Source organism: Carassius gibelio, chromosome A2 (genome assembly GCF_023724105.1).
Source record: "Carassius gibelio isolate Cgi1373 ecotype wild population from Czech Republic chromosome A2, carGib1.2-hapl.c, whole genome shotgun sequence".
NCBI classification, from domain to species: Eukaryota; Metazoa; Chordata; class Actinopteri; order Cypriniformes; family Cyprinidae; genus Carassius; species Carassius gibelio.
In genome coordinates this window covers 21,836,845-21,856,228 of record NC_068372.1, presented here as the reverse complement: position 1 = coordinate 21,856,228, position 19,384 = coordinate 21,836,845, and the positions used below count along the sequence as shown (strand labels likewise).

At 30.3% G+C, this 19,384-nt stretch overlaps 1 protein-coding gene across 3 annotated transcripts in view; it reads right to left on the bottom strand.

The window, feature by feature from the left end:
* LOC128031071 (M1-specific T cell receptor alpha chain) overlaps positions 1 to 19,384 on the bottom strand; it is a 62,065-nt gene that overhangs the window by 30,222 nt on the left and 12,459 nt on the right. Inside the window, exon 1 of one of the 3 annotated variants that reach the window (XM_052619298.1) lies at positions 3,889 to 3,976. The exons of the other annotated variants lie outside the window; for them this stretch is intronic. Coding sequence (XP_052475258.1) covers positions 3,889 to 3,961 — 73 coding nt within the window. The 5' untranslated portion in view covers positions 3,962 to 3,976. Of the gene's footprint in view, positions 1 to 3,888; positions 3,977 to 19,384 lie in introns of those variants that run through there. 3 annotated transcript variants of the gene reach the window in all.

The window sequence follows — 19,384 nt, the reverse complement described above, 5'->3', positions numbered from 1 at the left end:
ATATTTTAGAAATAATAAATTATTGTGCCATACCTGACTGTACTGTGAGCTTTGTTCCAAGCCCAAATATAACTTTACCACCTCCAGTGTTAGTCACACAGGATTATATAGCTGCACAAAAACATCTCTGACTTCAAGAAAAATAAATAAATAAAGTATGTTCCTGCCACATGCTAGCTTAAAGTGCACTCAATACTAATTCACATTTTAATAAATTATTGTTTTTATTATATGTTTTATTCAATTATTGTTTTAAGACGATGAGGGAATTGTGTGCACTAATATGTGTAGATTTACCCATCAGGTTTAAAATCATTAACTTTCAGAATACACTTGAATAAAAGTAAATAGGCTCGTTTTCTTTCTTACTTGTTCCGATGATCAATTGTGTGCCTGTCCCGAAGAATAGTTTATTGGCATTAGCTCCAGAAGCCACACACTATGTGACCACAGAGCAAAAACTAAGTTAAATTAAAAATGAGGATCAGATGCAGCTGCATCAAAACAGGGGAAGATTCTGAGGTCCATATTAACGTTATTTAATGAAGGCATGCCAGAAACTACTATGCTGGACGACAGACAATAAATCATAAATATCTCCTTGAATGTGGTTTAACATCATTTAACTTGAGACAAATGTACCTTGAGAAAGTGTCCAGCAAAAAAGACTAGCAAAGTTTCAATGATAAACAACTGTGTGATAAATGAATCTTTTTACTATGTCAATTAATTCTAAAAATATATACACTTACTTGAATGAACAGTCAATGATGTTCCAGAGGCAAATGTTATTTTGCCCCCTGAATAAGTCACACAGTAGCTAATGTCCCAGCAATTACTTAGAGTGCTTTAGAATTATTAAAATCTATAGTAAAACATCTGTGCAGCCCAATCCCAAAAGTCATGGGTTCGGTTCTCAGAGGACGCAAGAACTGATGTATATATATTTTATATATTCAATACAATGTCAAATACTTTGAATAAATGTGCTTGCTAACTTTCTTTATGAAATACTAAATGTTTAACTGAATGTTTTATATTTGGAACAGGATACTATGCATGTTGATCTACATTAATTGATGCGTATGTCTGCAGTATACATTGGTAAAGCTTGAAAAATTCAAGAATATCTAGTGTTATTTATTTAATTTTGTATTTTGGTTCAAATCAGACAACACTGATTTAGTGCACTTACTTGGCTCAATTAGTAATTGTGTGCCTTTCCCAAAAATAATCTTATTCACTCCCACAGTCACACAACAGGAAAAATAATTTCAAAAATCTCAAGAGAAAGGTTTTTAGAGATGTCTGGAGACCAATGTCGGATTAATCAAGCAAAACTTCTCAGTAGGCAATACACTTACGTGAATTTGCTATCAATTTTGATGCTGTTCCAAAGATAATCTTCTCAAATCCTCCAGTTTTCACACAACCAGTAACTTCATAACAAAAACTATCCAGAATGAGAATGTAGATGTGATTTTTTTTTTAAATGACTAAAGAAAAAATTACTAAAAACTGCCATTTTACATAAATAGATAAAATAATAAAATGAAAATGCTGTAATGATAGACTTTAACTATACCTGAATCAACATTAAGGTTTGTCCCTTTCCCAAATATTATACGTCCTGCGGTGTTAATCACACAGAGTTACACTGCTTTACAAAAACCTAAGATTATTCATGAGTGCTGCTGTTTGATTTAGTAAAACCTATAACTAGTCACAAATGTTGATGTTGCACTATTCAGAACTTAAGACATTTTATTTACAGAATATTAAATCAACTTATATGAGTTGAATGATATGAAAAATATGATCTAATATTATACTATCTTAACTTCAATAAACAGCAAGATTGTTCACTTACGTGTTGCAACTATCAGTTTTGTTCCTGTTCCAAAGATAATCTTGCCATTTCCCACATTATTCACACAATGAAAAACCTCGCAACAAAAACGTCAAATTAGAGACTGGCCAGATTAAATTATTCAGGTTAATTGAATAATAATTACTAACTGGTTAAGCAATCAATTTGGTTCCAAAACATATACTTTAAAATTCAACAGAGAAAAGCAATTAAAATATATTAATCTATAGAGCAAATTGCAAAAAGGACACTATAAATGCTCTTATGATGTCAGTCTTTCTAGTTTGAAAATAGACACTTCGCTGTGAACTAAATATTTCAAATTAGTTTGTTTACTTATTTTACTGGAATATTGTTAGCAATCATATAATTAACTTTGGTGATTATCAGATTGTTTAGCAGTTTTGAAGTTTTGCAGGCAAATTACAAATATTTTAATAGTGCATTTTTGAGGTTTTGTGTGTATGCGCAGATGTTTTTGTTTATTTTTATGTTTATTTTCAGAAATATGACTGAAAATGCTAAAATCCTTGGATTGTGTCAAGTATTTATGTTTGCTGTTGTTGTTGTTTAATATTGGTGTATGAAAATAACCAATTTGTGAAAATTAAGCACTACCTGAGTTGATGTTAAGTTTTGTTCCTTTTCCAAATATTAATTTCCTTCCTCCTGCATCAGTCACACAGTTTAACATGGCAGCACTAAAACATCCTAACTACTAATGGGAAACATTCCTAAGCTTTAGACATCATGTAAATAAATGCTTTATTTTATTTTAAATGTCAGGTTAATTTTTTTGGTAACACATTAGTTAACCAATTTCACTATTATCTTGGTTAGAAACATGCCTTTTATTAACATATTGACTGTTTATTAGTGCTTATAAATATATTCTGCATGACCATATTCTACGTGCCTAATCCTACCCAATACATAAAATAAACAACTACCTTACTAACTATTAATAAATTACTTAATTACCAATAACTAATAAACAGAAATTTAGGAGTTTACTGAGGCAAAGTTCAAAGTTAATAGTTTGTTAACAGCTAGAATTGGACCTTAAAATAAAGAGTGACCGTATTTTTTAACATTTCTCAACAAAAATTAAAACAAACTTACTAGTTTCTATGATTAATTTTGTTCCTGTCCCAAAGATAATTTTGTTTCCTCCACTTGCATATGTCACACAATATTACACTGCACAGCAAAATCTATCAGACTACACATCAAACGATAAATTAATAATTCAGGTTTGTTTCTACTTACTTTAATTTACATAAACATAAGTTATCTTTATTAGCAGAATAGGACACAGTGTTAGCAAATATAAAAATGACCTCTTTTGATTATTTCTACATTGTACTTCATAGAAATTAGTTTATTTTAAAGGAACAAAAAAATAATTTTCATCAGTACAATTTTTTCCAATAATATAAGTGAAGCACTAAAATCTTTGGGAAAATTATATAAAGAATTAACAATGTTAAATTTTTTACAAACTTCTACTAATTATTTATGGGGAACTTCAGACATCGCGTGGATATGATATCTAAAATAATATTGTGATGAAAAGGTCTTAAACGTTGAGTAAAAAAGCTTTTAAAAATTTTTTGCCAGCAACTTATTTCAATTATCAACTTTGTGCCTGACCCAAAGAAAATTTTGTTAATTTATCACTTACTTGTTTCAACATGAAGTTTAGTTCCAGAACCAAAATACATTTTATAGTTTCCACCAGCAGTCACACACTGCAGATCCTCATTGCAATTACTCTTCACCCACAAAATACTTCAATAAATATTCTAATAGACTGCGGATTTTACATTTTTTGCAATTACACTACAAAAAATTCAAGACTTTTTCTTCTATTAAAAAACAACACAGTTATTTATATTTTATATATATTTTATGATGTGTGCTAGATTTGAGTATACTTCTAAGCACTGCTGAATTTGTACAAGGTCCCTTTCTCATTTCAGTTTAAAACTTCATCATTAAAGGTATTACTGACTTACTTGTCTCAACAGTAAGTCTGGTTCCAAAGCCAAAAATTATTTTCCAGTTTCCAGTTCCAGTCACACACTGCATTTCCTCTTAGCAATTACTCTATGCTCACATAAACACCCATATTCTACAAACATTCGTATAGGAATTCTACATTTTGCACTTGAAAAAAAAAATATTTTTTACTATAAACTAACCTGATGGTTAAGGATTTTGTAATAGAGCAAATAATCACAAATAATCTTTTGTAATCTTGTTTTTTGTAACGCAAGAAGTTTGAAATAAAATACGAATAGATACAGATCTGGATACTCACTTGTGTGAATTTCTAATTTTGTGCCAGACCCAAAGATTATCTTTCCATATGCACTTCCAGAAGTCACACAGTGCTAAACCTGAGAACTACAACTCCCTACAGTGGACGGTTTGACTCTTACCAAAACATTTAGCAAAATGTTTACAAATTATGCATTTCATGCATTTCATTTAATGTTTTTAACATTACAGGACATCTACCGGGGTAGAAAAGGCAATTATCGACCGTCTATTAAACTTCAAATAACTTGATTTGGATTAATCATCATATGATAATTTATAGCTTTTTAGTGGCCATTAACTAATTTGATTTGCTAGTATAACTGTCCTTTCTGCATTCTTGTCAAATGTTCTTGTCAAATTAAAACAATTTTTACCTACTTCCATAATATTGCAATCCAAAAAAAAAAAAAACTCGTGACAACTTGCAGAATTGTACCTTGACCAAAAATGAGTTTCCCTCCAAAGGTATCAGACACACAGTGCTAAACTTTATAAAATTTTCTGTCTGCTCTTCCATTGTTCTCTCAATCACCAAGTCCAACTACACTGAGCTTTTAAAGGACAGTTCTGCAATATGGCTTTATCTGAGTAAAGTGGATGATTAACTTTTCTTTTTTTTATGATGATTAATCAACTCTGCTTCTCCCAAAAATAAACTTGTATACACCAGATTTATTTACAATGCATTTCTTAGTTTTTAAGATTTTTATATTCTTTGAGAATGCATGTATATCCACATATATATTATCCACTATTGTTGTTGACTTTGGATTTCAGTTTTAAAAAAATATGATTGTTTATTGACATTATTAAAGCAGGCACTTACTTGTATCAACAAGTAGGTTTGTGCCTTCACCAAGTATAAATTTCCCTCCATAGTTTTTTGAGACAGTGCTGAGCTTCATAACGTTTTCCATTTTCATGGAATTTCCATGTCATTCTGCTTTTCCTGGATTGTTTTTAAATATGTATATTTCTTTGAATTTACTTTTTTTTACTTTTTTAAGTATCAATTTCACTTTAATTCTGAAACTAGGACATCTAACAGGATATTAAGATAAGAAAAAAAAATTGGGGAATAAATTATTGTGCCATACCTGACTGTACTATGAGCTTTGTTCCAGTCCCAAATATAATTTTACCAACTCCAGTGTTAGTCACACAGCATTATATAGCTGCACAAAAACATCTCTGACTTCAAACCTCTGTAGATTTATTTTTTTTACCACATTCTAGCATAAAGTATATCAATAACTCTGTAAAAAAAAAAAAAAACTATTTCCATACCTAAGGGACCCATTAGAGTCATAAAAATCAACAACTTTCCTAATATAATTAAAAATAAAATAACTTCTCTTCCTTCTTACTTGTTCCGATGATCAGTTTTGTGCCTGTCCCGAAGAATAGTTTATTAACATTAACTCCAGTAGACACACAGTATGTGACCACAGAGCAAAAACTACACAGCCTTAGAAACACAAGACTATTAAGGTCAATGATCACTGTTTATGTCTTACTCTAAAGGTATTTTGCAAATTATGTAAACACTGGATTAATGTGGGTTTGTTAAAATAACACTGCATAAATGGGAAGACTGATCACTTTTTGAGGGTCATATTAATATTAATTAATGAAGACATGCCAGAAACTGCTATGCTGCACCATATAAAAATAAATCACAAAGAAAAATAAATCTCAGAAGTCAAATCTGCACAAATACTATGCAACTGTACCAATAAATATAATAACAGAATAAAACTTACTTGTCTGAATTTCTAGTTTTGTGCCTGTTCCAAAAATAATCTTTTGTCCACCTCCAAGATTCACACAGTACGAAACAACATGACAAAATCCCTCAAACTATAACAACTATAAGACTCTAGTCTAAACAAAATAATACAAATCTTCATGCATACTATCTTCTCCAATATTATTAATCTGTTTCAAGTCATAGCTCAAATGTTATGATCCAGTATGATTTACATCTCATTATCATATTACGCTGGTATTTCTATACTACTTTAAATAATACTGCGTTATTTACCAGTCAATATTTTGGAGGAAATAATCGTTTTCCAACAAATGTTTTACTTTTTTTTTTACAATTCACTTACTACTTTCAACGGTCAGTTTGGTTCCAGAGCCAAAATGGATTTTCCTGGCTCCACTTTGAGACACACAGTATATTTCATCTCTACACTAACTTCCTCAACAATATGTTGTAACTCTGCAACTGAAATGATAAACGAAAGCTTATAAATGTTATTTAATCTAAATGTTGTATTCATTCCTTAAAGTAAGGCAATTACCATCCTTCTCATATGACCATCCCAGTACTAACTGAAAAGATTATTGATGCCATGTTAAATGACCGATCACAGATCAATTAGAGATTTACAGTTATTATTGCTTTTGTTATTTCAGAAACATTCTCTCCGGAACAAAGAATCAAGATTAAATGGCGTCAAAAAGGAATCGCAACACATTAATTAGCACTGATCATCATGAGCTTACTTGTTTCAACTATCAGTTGTGTGCCTTTCCCAAAGATAAGCTTGAGTCCACTTCCAGAAGTCACACAACATATGAGAACTAAGCAAAAACTACCTGACCTGAAACTTAATGCTCCTCAACCTTAATGACTAATATGACAACTTGTAATTGATAAGGTGTATTAAAAATGCATTTTAAAGCACAGTAATGAATGACTATTAGTAAATGGCATGTTGTTAAATAAGCATTTTGCTGGTATATATATATATATATATATATATATATATATATATATATATATATATATATATATATATATATATATATATCAGGAATGCAAATGTCTTGTTTCAAACCTCTTTACTAATCTAAAAGAAAACACTACTATTTATAAAAATGTGTTTTATACCTCTTTATTAAAAATCACTTACTTGTTTCAACTATCAACTTTGTGCCTGTCCCAAAGAAAAGCTTGTAAGCTCCACTTCCAGAAGACACACAACATTAGACCACTAAGCAAAAACTACCTGAAAGACTTTTTAAGGCAGCCAAAGATTAATGTTACAAATTGTGGTGGATAAAAGATATTAAATATAGATTTCAAAGTGCATGACATTTGATATATATATGCATTAGTTTCTCTTCAGAACTACGTATGATTAACTTTTTTTCTTATGTTAATATGCATTACTGATTTATAAACACTCACTTGTTCGAACAATCAGTTTGGTTCCAGAGCCAAAATAGATTTGCCTGACACCAGCTGAAGTCACACAATAGTGTTTACCAAACCAATAACTTATAAAGATCAAAACAAACAAACAAACAAACAAAAAACTAAAACTAAGTTCCCTTAGTATATAAGAAAGAAACTATACTATAAAAAAATAACCTAACAGGACATTTCACATACTTTTACAGTAAAATACTGTTTTTGGAAGTGAAAAAATCAATTTATATTTTACAGTGAAACATTTATATTGGCAACCCCAGAATACCATGTGAGACACTTCACGTGTAATGGTTTTTCATTGTTTCTTTTTAGCTTTTCTCATATACATAATTTAACAATAATGAACATTAGGATTATATTTTAAATCTTATATTGTGTATGTTTTGTTTTGAGTGCTACACCATGCACCTTCTGTATATTAGTATTTACTTAACTTGTGGAAAAGCAACTCTTTTTTGTGTAAATTAAAGTCCGTAACACTTGAAATGTTGCTATAGTATTTTTACTGTAAAGTCGGAGCCTTTTTTTTTTTAAATGGCTGGGTACAAGGAAGCAAATAACAACTCATAATAATAATCTAATAAAATTATATATATATAGCTGAGCATACCACTACCATTAATAAACTTACTTGTTTCAATGATCAGGTTTGTACCTGCCCCAAAGAGTATCTTATCTCCAGTTCTAGTCACACAATATAAAACCACATGCCTAAAACCTTCCAACACAAGTACCACCACTCTGATTTTATGAATCTGCTTTAAGACTTTTTACAGTTTAATTAAAAAATAAATAATATTTTATCACAAGCTATAATATTTCGTTCACATTTTTATTTTATTTTTCGCAAAAGTGAGTCAATGTTTGTTTTTGTGCTATTGTTAAAAAATAAGAAAAGGTTTTACCTGAATTTACAAAAAGCCTTGTGCCTTTCCCAAATATGACTTTCTTTACTCCAGTGTTAGTCACACACAGTTATATAGCAACACAAGAACATGCTGCTTTAGGGACACATCAGTTCAACACAGAATTAAATTTAAATATACTGTATGGAGCTTTAGTTCAAAAATAATTCATTTTTATTGCTAACAGATCTTGTCCTATTAATTATTTAAAGTTTCATCCTAGTTAAGAAAAAAATAAGGCTTTTCGCAATGTCATGTCAGTGGTACTTTAGGAGTGCAGTAAGGAATATTTAACTTACTTGTTTCAATAATCAGATGTGTGCCGGTACCAAATATAAGCTTACTGAATCCACCGGCAGTCACACACTACAAAACCAAACACCAAAAACTAGGGATCCTCAAGATCCTTTAGATCACTCTGTAAAACTCAAAACTACTGTTTCCAGTTGAAGGGTACTTTGTACTAAAGTTTAAAATCTCCTCTGATAGTAAAACAGATGTTTGACCAACAAGAACAGAATCAGAATGTAGATCATATTAGGTTTTGGATTTAGGTGTAATGTGTAAAAAATACATTTTGACAATATGATCTAATATTCCCACTGGGTCTAAAGTCAAAATGAATTCTCTACTTATGCTGTTGTATTACTTAAACATTCATTAAATATTTTTTTCTTTTAATACAGATATCAAAAACGATAAATTCATGATGAACCTACCTGTTTCAACTATCAATTTTGTGCCTTTCCCAAAAATAATCTTGTAGTTTCCACCTCCATAAGTCACACAATGTAAGACGACCAAACAAAAACTATTTGGTCTGAGTGGCTCAATCAATCTTTCATAAATCAATAATTAGCAATGATCAGTTCTAACTTCACATGAAGTGAAAATTCAGCATTTTTACGATCATACTAAGCTATCAAATATTGAAGCGCTCCACGATTTTGTTGGCATATTTTAGATATGTGTTAGTTTAGTTTATTTGGAGAATTAAGCTGTCAAAATTACTTATGAAGTTGTCACAATTTTTTTGTTTCCTCTGTAAATGTTAGTATCCGCTACGTTTTTTTTTTTTTTTTTTTTTGGATCACAAGTAACATAATAAAAAATAACATAATAAATAGCAATTGATATGTATAAATTTATATGGCTGAGAATACCACAAACATTAATAAACTTACTTGTTTCAATTATCAGGTTTGTACCTGCCCCAAAAGTTATCTTATATCCAGTTCCAGTCACACAATATAAGACCACATGCCTAAAACCTATTTAAGAATCTGCTTTAAGGAAATGTAAAGTTTAATTAAAAAATAAATAAAGTTTTATGACCTGCTTATATATTTAATGTATTCTATTTTGTGGGCCATTTTCCATTTTTATGCCATATGAACAACAGTAGTAATAACAAAACGTGTATACTCACTTCTATTAACATGTAATTGGGTGCCAGAGCCAAAAACTAGCTCTTGTAAAAAGAGAGAGGAATTTTACCTGAATTTACAAAGAGTTTTGTGCCTTTCCCAAATATCACTTTCCTTACTCCAGTGTCAGTCACACACAGTTATTTAGCTACACAAATACATGCTGACTGCTTAAGGGAAACACAAATTCAATATAGAATTTAATACAAAAAAATATAGCGCTTTAGTAATTATTAGTTTATGCTTTAAAGCAGTGTTATGCTGTCATGTTAACAGAATCTGTCCTATTAAGTGTTTAAAGTGTTATCCTACGAAAAATTTTTTTCCAAACATATCAAACAACTTCTGGTGTACAGTAAGTAATACATATCTTACTTGTTTCGATAATCAAATTTGTGCCTGTCCCAAATATAAGCTTATTGAATCCATCTCCAATCACACATTACATAACCAAACACCAAAAACTAGGGATACCCAAGATGCTTCAAACTCAGCTGTTGGACTGTATATGTACTACTGTTTCCAGATAAAGGGATCTTTTGCTGAAATTTTCAACTGCTTCTGATAATAAAATAGATGATTGACCAACAAAGACACAATCAGAATGTAAAATGTATTATAATGCTGGTTTTAGATCAAATGTGTAAAAAATATTTTACAGATCCAACATCTCCTTTGGGTCTGAAGTCAAAATGAATTCTCTTTTAACGCTCTAGCACTCTTTAAACATTCATGATACAGTATCTGACCTAAAGATTACATACTTACAAGCATATATCAATTTCAAATATGATGAATTAATGACACAGAATACTGATAAGCATGAACTTACTTGTTTCAACTATTAGTTTTGTGCCTTTCCCAAAGATAATTTTGTTCCCTCCACCTCCATAAGTCACACAATGTAAGATCAACGAACAAAAACTATTCGGTCTGAGTGTCTACAAAGTGAAAACTACCTGACCTAAATCTTAATTCTCCTCAATGAATCTGATTAATATGAGCAATTTTGATTGGAAATGTATATTAAATATGCATTTTAAATGGTGAATTGAGATGTTAATGGATTACCATTTGTGAATAGCACATTAGTACCTTTTTACTAACATAAATAAAAAACTTACTTGTTTCAACTATCAACTTTGTGCCTGTCCCAAAGAAAAGCTTGTCAACTCCACTTCCAGAAGACACACAACATTAGACCACTAAGCAAAAACTACCTGAAAGACTTAGTCTGTCTTTGATAAAAAAGAATAAATAAGCAAGTCAAAGCATATACTTGGTATAAAAGTGCATTACTAAAGAACCATTTTGTCTTTAGGATATAAATGTATGATTAATTATACATTAGTTTATCTTGTGGACTACACATGATTAACTTATTTTTAATGTATATCTTAATATATATTTGTGTTATACGTAAAAAATAGTTTATATCTTTACTAGCCTCTAAAACACTTACTTGTTTGAACATTCAGTGTAGTACCAGAGCCGAAATAGATTTGGTCGAAACCAGATGAAGTCACACAATGCAGTTTACCAAAGCAATAACTTTATGCTACTGTAAAAACCTGTCCATTGTTTTTTATTTATTTATTTATTTTATTAAAAACTGTAATGATTACATCCTTACAAGCATCCTATGGCTTTTTATTATATCCTGTCAAATTAACGGCTTCCTTTGCGGGATTTATTTTTTCATATCAAGTTCATTGCCATACTATCCCTTAATGGTGTAAAATGTTTGCTTCAGATTGATAACAATTAAAAAGGAACAATATTAAATACAACGAATTCACACACAATACCACATGAACTTACTTGTTTCAACTATCAATTGTGTTCCTTTCCCAAAGATAATCTTGTATCTGCCACCTCCAGAAGTCACACAATGTAAGACCACCAGACAAATACTATCTGGTCTGAGTGGCTCAATCAGCCTTTCATAAATTAACAATTAACAATGATCAGCTTTCATGTCACAAGAAAGCATTTTTTTTATATTATTAAGCTATCCAGTATTGAAGCGCTGTCCAAGTACATGCACTAATCTGGCATACTTCATATACGAGTTAGTTTCTCTTAAGAACTGCATTTTAAAATATACTTCATAGACATGTAAAAACCAAATATATATAATATATCATGATCTGGATACCTGATATGTAGGAAAGTCTATACTAATGATTTTGACTTGAAATTGAGAGAATATGTCTAAAATATCTAAATTCTTTGTTAGGATCTGCAAGTTTAGTGGTATGCCCATTTTCTCTTAAGAATGTTATAAGAATGGGAAACATATTGTTTACCTGCATTCACTGTGAGCTTTGTGCCTTTCCCAAATATTACTTTCTGTAGTCCTGTCACACATTGTTATACAGCTACACAAAAACATGCTGGAAATGATGCATGTTGTAATTACAGATTTACAGCCGTATTACTTTTATGTTTTAAGAAACATTCATTCTGGATCAAGGGAACAAGATTATTTAGTGACAAAAAAGAAATCAGAACACATTGAATAGAACTGATAATCAAACTTACTTGTTTCAACTATCAATTGCGTGCCTTTACCAAAGATAAGCTTGTTTAGTCCACTACCAGAAGTCACACATTATAAGACCACTAAACAAAAACTACCTGACCTGAATCTTAATTCTCCTCAATTAATCTCATTAATATGACAACTTGTAACTGATAAGGTATATAAAATATACATTTTAAATCACACTATGAACTGCCATTAGTGAACAGCACACTAGTAAATAACACTTTTGATTTTTCTTGAGGACTGTATTAAAATATGACGAACAAATATGCATATTGATATGCATTCCTGATATATAATTTCTCTCTTGAGAACATTAGTGCAAAATTAAATCAATTTTACCTGCATTTACAGTGACTTTTGTGCCTTTCCCAAATATTATTTTCTGCAACCCAGTACCAGTCACACACTGTTAAATTGCCACACAAAACATGCTGACTGCTTTTAGTTTACCTATAAAATACTCAAAAGTTTAAACTAGTTAATAATTACATTTCCCAAAAGGCCTTTCTTAATTTACCAAAACTGCGACAGTGTTAACACCAGGAATTAGCTGTACACTGTTTGAAGATAATTATAATTAAACTACTTGTGTCATTGAGCAGCTTTGTGCTAATAAGACAAATTACACTTGCATGTGATCAAGCAGAAAAGTGTCCTTGTGTTGATCTTTTTATATGGCAAAGGGCATGATTGGGATTGATGAAAGAAAAACTACTCCTTAACACAAATGCCTCAGTTTTAATGTTCAAAGGATCTAAGAGGTACTAGATAAAGTGTTCACAGCGATGTAAGTAGTGCCAAACATAATGAACTTACTTGAATCAACTGTTAATTATGTGCCTCTCCCGAAAATAACTTTTCCTGCACCTCCGGTATACACACAGTGTCACACCACATATCAAAATCTCTTGTCAAATACAACACAGACCTATAGGTTTTGTTGAAAAACACACAATTATAATAGTGTGTTTTGTCAAAACTCTATATACACAATTCTATTTAAACCTCAATTATAAACTGATTATAAAATTACTTAATTACTTTTTTTGCATACATTGCCAATGTTGTGCCAGATGAATTGCTCCTTTTATGCTTACATAGTATTAACTTCCTAAAAAAATCGCTTAATCTTCAGCAATTTCTAAATTGGCAAAACACTTACTGTTTTCAACTGTCAGTATGGTTCCAGAGCCAAAAATGATTTTCAAGCCTCCAGTTTGTGTCACACACAATATTTTGCCTCTACAGAAACCTTGTCAATGCTACTACATGAACTATAAAAGAAAGCTGTAACACTTTATGTTAAGGTTCAATCTGCATTAATTTATGCAATAGCTAACATTTAATAGAGGAAAAAATTGCTTTTACAGCATTTATTAATCTAGGTTTATGCTAACTTCTACTAATATATTTGAACTAATTTAACCTCAAGTGTTACCAAGCAAGCTTCACATTTTCCAATAGCATTCAACCTGCAGACAAGGTGTATTACCAAGTAATAGTGACAGATTCCCTCTCTAGTTTGTCATCGATATTAAATTAGACATTTGACACTGAACTGCAATATTAAATTAGAAGTCATGGATAGATTGAATTATAGATTTCTTGATAAGCCATGATATTTGAATCATGGCATTTCACACAAAATAAATAAATAAGAATAAAATGAAGAATTTAGCACACAGCAATGATATTCCAATATAAACAAACTTACTGTTTTCAACTATTAACTTTGTGCCTGCCCCAAAAAATATCTTGTAGCCTCCAGCTCCAGAAGTCACACAATAACAGATCACTGAACATAAACTGTCCTGCAAGGCTAAAATCAACTCACCTGTCATAACCTATTAATGGCAAAGTGAAAATGAATTATTTCTAATTAAAAGCATTTTAATAAAGGTGCTTAAAACAATGTATATCTAAATAAAATAAACAGTAGCGCTGTGGCACTGAGTCTATGAGTATGTCTAAATCAGATTAATTTCTCATTAATATCATGATCTGGATCCCAAATGATGTTTTTCAATTTTCAATAGACACTTACGTGTTTCAATTATCAGTTTGGTTCCAGAGCCAAAATAGATCTGATAGAGGCCAGATGAAGTCACACAATGCAGTTTACCATCACAATAACTTTCAACTTTTAAATCAATGATTTATGTAGCATGAAGAAGTGAATCAAAACTAGTGACTAAGATTTCAAATATGTTCCCCGTGTTACTAATAACAGTGTGAGGTTATAGGGATATGGACTACGATAAACCAAAATTATAAGACATTTCCATTAAAACAACACTGGATCCACTGCAACACTATTTTATGGATCAACTTCATTTATCACAAAATGCACTAAAGTGTTACATTAAATTTTAAAGTGTTCAGTGTCTAGGTAAAGACATTGGTAATGTACAAACAAACAATAGCTCTGTAAGCAAATATGATAAATATGAAAAAGAATGTAAGTACGTGCAGTTTTAATGCACTGTTGAAATGAATAAACTTACTTGTGTCAATTATTAACTTTGTTCCTGGCCCAAAGATGATCTTATATCCTCCTCCAGTAGTCACACAACATGACACCACACAACCAAAACCTTCCAACACAACAGCCACTAATCTGCTATTTGATTAAGCTGATTTCACATATTAAAAATTATAAAGTCAGTTATTGCTCGAGTTTTATGACCTGTCATTCTTTTCCACAATCAAACTGTCCATTTTACAGTCAATTTGGGAAAGTTGGTAACAGTAGAAAAAAAAAAGGTAAACTGTGTTTGATTCTGCATACTCACTTGTACTAACTTGTAATTTTGTGCCAGAACCAAAGATCACTTTTCCATATCCATCAGTCACACTATGTGAAGTATCATAACTATAACTGATTACAGCTCACTGGCTGAGTATTTGACTGTAACAGTCAACAGTATAAACACAATAGATATATATAACTAATTTAAACACACAGTTTATAAATGTATTTTTACATACATTTTTACGTTACTAAATTTACAGTTTTTTCACAGGCTTTACCTAAATTTAACCTCCAAATAAAGTTACCCTGCACTATACATAATAACACAATTGGAAACATGATTGCTGTTTGCATGTTAGTTTGAGTAAGAGATTTGATCTAAATCTAATGTGTAAAAAAAAAAAATTTACCTGCATTTACACTGAGCTTTGTCCCTGTTCCAAATAATAATTTCTGCGTTCCAGAATAAGTCACACACAGTTATAAAGCTACACAAAAACATGCTGAATGTTTGAGGGAAACCAAACAGAGAATGGTCTATAAACATACATACAACGTAAATGTTGAATAATCAAGATAATAAAACAAATGTCCTAACATGTCACTCTCTCCTGAGGACTACATCAATAGAATAAACCTTATTGAAATATTCCTTTGAAGTAAACAGGGCCGAGAATAATAAACGTACTGCCATTGACTGTTAGTTTAGTGCCTCTCCCAAAAATAATCTTCAGTCCACTTGTAGTCATACAATAACAACCCATCACAAGCACTTGGTTCTCTTATGTCTTACTATTTTCTACCTCCATTTTAGTTAAAACAAGCCCAATTCTTAATCTAGAAAATACTAAATGAAATTATAAAATTAAACATCAATGATCCTTATGAACTTACTGCTTTGGATCATCAGTTTTGTGCCTGTTCCAAAGAACACCTTTCCTGCCACTCCAGCATTCACACAGTATCAGACTACAAATCAAAAACCCTATAACTTTAGACATTCTAATCTATAGGGAAGTCTATATGTTTTGGTAAACACGGAAAAAGGAAATAAATAAAATTGCAATAATTTTCACTTATATATATATATATATATATATATATATATATATATATATATATATATATATATATATATATATATATATATATATATATATATATATATATATATATATATATATATATATATATATATATATATAGCTTAACACTGAGCATACTGGCATACTCAGAAACATGTACAGCAAGACATAATATTTAAAGTAATAACACTAATATGTTATGCATTAATGCAAATCTATACAAAGCACTTACTGGTTCCAATTGTCAGTTTAGTTCCAGAGCCAAAATAGACTTTGAAGTCTCCACTAGACACACACCAATTTTTTCTTTAGCAATAACTCCTCTCAAATATAACCCTCATCAATCCTCTGTGAAATACACCCAACAGTACATAAATGTTCTAATTCTATCTAATAATCTAACTATATCTACTAATATCTATCTAATCTATTTATATTTATTAGGAATGTCATAAATCCATGGAAAGCAAACTTGTCAACAGTTTTGATTTCACAAATGGATTAATCTAATACGAGTTGGTATGTAACAAAAGGACAGCAGGAATTTTATTTTATTTTTTCTTCGTTGTTCTCAACGTATCCCTCTAGAAGAGAATTGTTTTATTGCAATGCATATGTTGTATAAATAAAGATTTAAATAGGAATACTCATACTAACCTTCTCTTAGCACATGACTAACCAATTTAAACAATAGACCTGGTGTATAAGGCAAAGCTTTTTAAAAGTGTAACTTTCTAAAATAAATACTTGCCTGGTTTAACAATGAGTTTTGTTCCACTGCCAAATATAATTTTATAATTTCCTGTATTCACACAGAGCTACAATCTATACCAAATACCCCATGCATATCTCTATTTGCAGTGAACTGCTGTTCACATTTAGAAGTGTTTTATTTTTAAAAATGTAAAGAAAGTATAATCATTCCTTTTAAATATGTCATGTTCTGCATATGCATAGTTCTTGTATGGGCATTTGTTATGCATATTAAAAGCAGTTAAACCATTTTAGCAATGGTCAAGATGTTATTCTTCACCTGTTCAGATGGTCTAACTTACTAAAAATGAATAAAAGGTGGATTTCAACAGAAATTTTGCTGTAAATTGTTCCCCCTTTTTCACAAACAAAACAGGTTAGTTTCTTCTAGGCACACAATGTGAAGACTTTGAAAACTACTTACCTGAGGCAATAATTTATTTATCATTATATATTCTAGATGTTTAAAAAAACACATATTTTTATGATTTTAAGCAATCAGTTATTTTTTACATTGCAATATTGTCTAAAGGTGTCATGAGACTGGGTATGTTTGTTTCATACCTGAATTTATTGTGAGTTTTGTTCCTTTTCCAAAAAGAATCTTCCTTGTGGCTCCACTACTAGACACACAGTGTTTTGTGTGCTAACAAATACAAGGCCACTTTCATGGTATAAACATTAATATTCATTACCCTTTACCAGAACCTTTAGTTCTCAGTCACTAAACTTATGCAACTTTAGAAAGCAAAATAAGAAGATAAAGTAAATATATTGTATGTACATGATGATGTCATGCAATCTTCACTCAATTATTATCACTACAATTATTTGGAGACCTTTTATAATAAACCATTGAACTACAATATGAACAAATAACTTTTTTAAGAGTTTATATCCATTCACATCAAAGATGCATTGGATGACCATACTGTACTATAAATCAAATTAGATTTACATGCCAAAGATCTAATGAGATAAATACTCTTATGGTGTGAGCTTGCCTGTACAACATCACTTAATTCAGTGACACAACATGCACATACAAGTTAATTACTAAAATACTCAAATACAAATACCTGATTCAACAATGAGCCGTGATCCACTTCCAAAAAACAACTTGTCGGTATTTGCATCCACACAGTACTACAACCTGCATCAAATACTCAATGCACTACTTGTCATATCAGAAATATTTAGATATTAGAAAGATTTAGACTTTAAAGGTAGAATTTTTAAAACTGATGTAGGAAATTGTATTTTTTTTTTTTACATTAAAGTGTTGTGTAATACAGTGTTGATGTTCTTTTAACTATCACATTTTCAGTCCAATAACCAAAACAATGACCATCAAATCTGACCAGATGGGAAAGAAATACACCTACTTTTTTTCTAGAACAAGCTTTGTGCCACTTCCCAAATGTTACTGTAAACAGTTCCATGTCCATTTACAAACCTCATTATTATTTCCTCAATGGATATTTTTACAGGTATATTCAGTGCTTAATTGATTCAAAGATATTGCAAGTGTACACAGATGATAATAACCTTGGTAAAAACAAAACATTTTAGCAAATCCATATAGTTAACTCATTTACTTTTAATTCAGTTTTCTAAGTTTTTCATCTGTTTCTGTAACATACATAATCTTTTACTTACTTGATTCAACGAAGAGTTTGGTCCCTTGACCAAATATCAGCTTATTTCCACCACCAACATTCACACAGTTGACTACCCCACTACAATAACCATTTCTTTTTTACGATTAATGTATGAAGCTAAACCAATGCAGAAATGCATCCACCTTTATTTTTTAGGATTTCAAATGAAGAATATCACTATGCATCTTTGTAGTACGATACAATAATAATATAATCCTTTTATAATTCTTTTTAAAAGCATAGATTTAGAATCTAAAATGTAAGACTTTAAAATAAAAAATGTCTTTAATAATTGGGCATGTTTAAAATAATTCAAATTTCATATATAAGATGCAAATGCTTTTTGGTGCATTTGTTTCATGAACAGAGAGCAACTCATAATTTCTCTAGGACTTTCTTTCAGCAACCTTTTAGTTTTTGAACCACTTTCATATAGTTTCAACATTTCTTAATTTCTTAAAGCAATACTACCACCAAAGTCACAGAACCTTCTCAAGATTTAATGTAAAAAAATAAATAATATATATATATATATATATATATATATATATATATATATATATATATATATATATATATATATATATATATACACTGTAAAAAAAATGCACAACTCTGAAGATGTTTCAAACTTACTTGAATGGATGAAAAGTTTGGTTCCTTTACCAAAGATCATCTTTCCAAGGCTGCCAGTATTCACACATGGCTATACATCCATACATTAACCTATGCATCAGAGACAATCTCTAAAACTACATGCTACCAGAGGAGATCTCACTAGGCATATTTATTTACTTTAAAATATTTGGTTAGATTTGTTTGTTCAAAA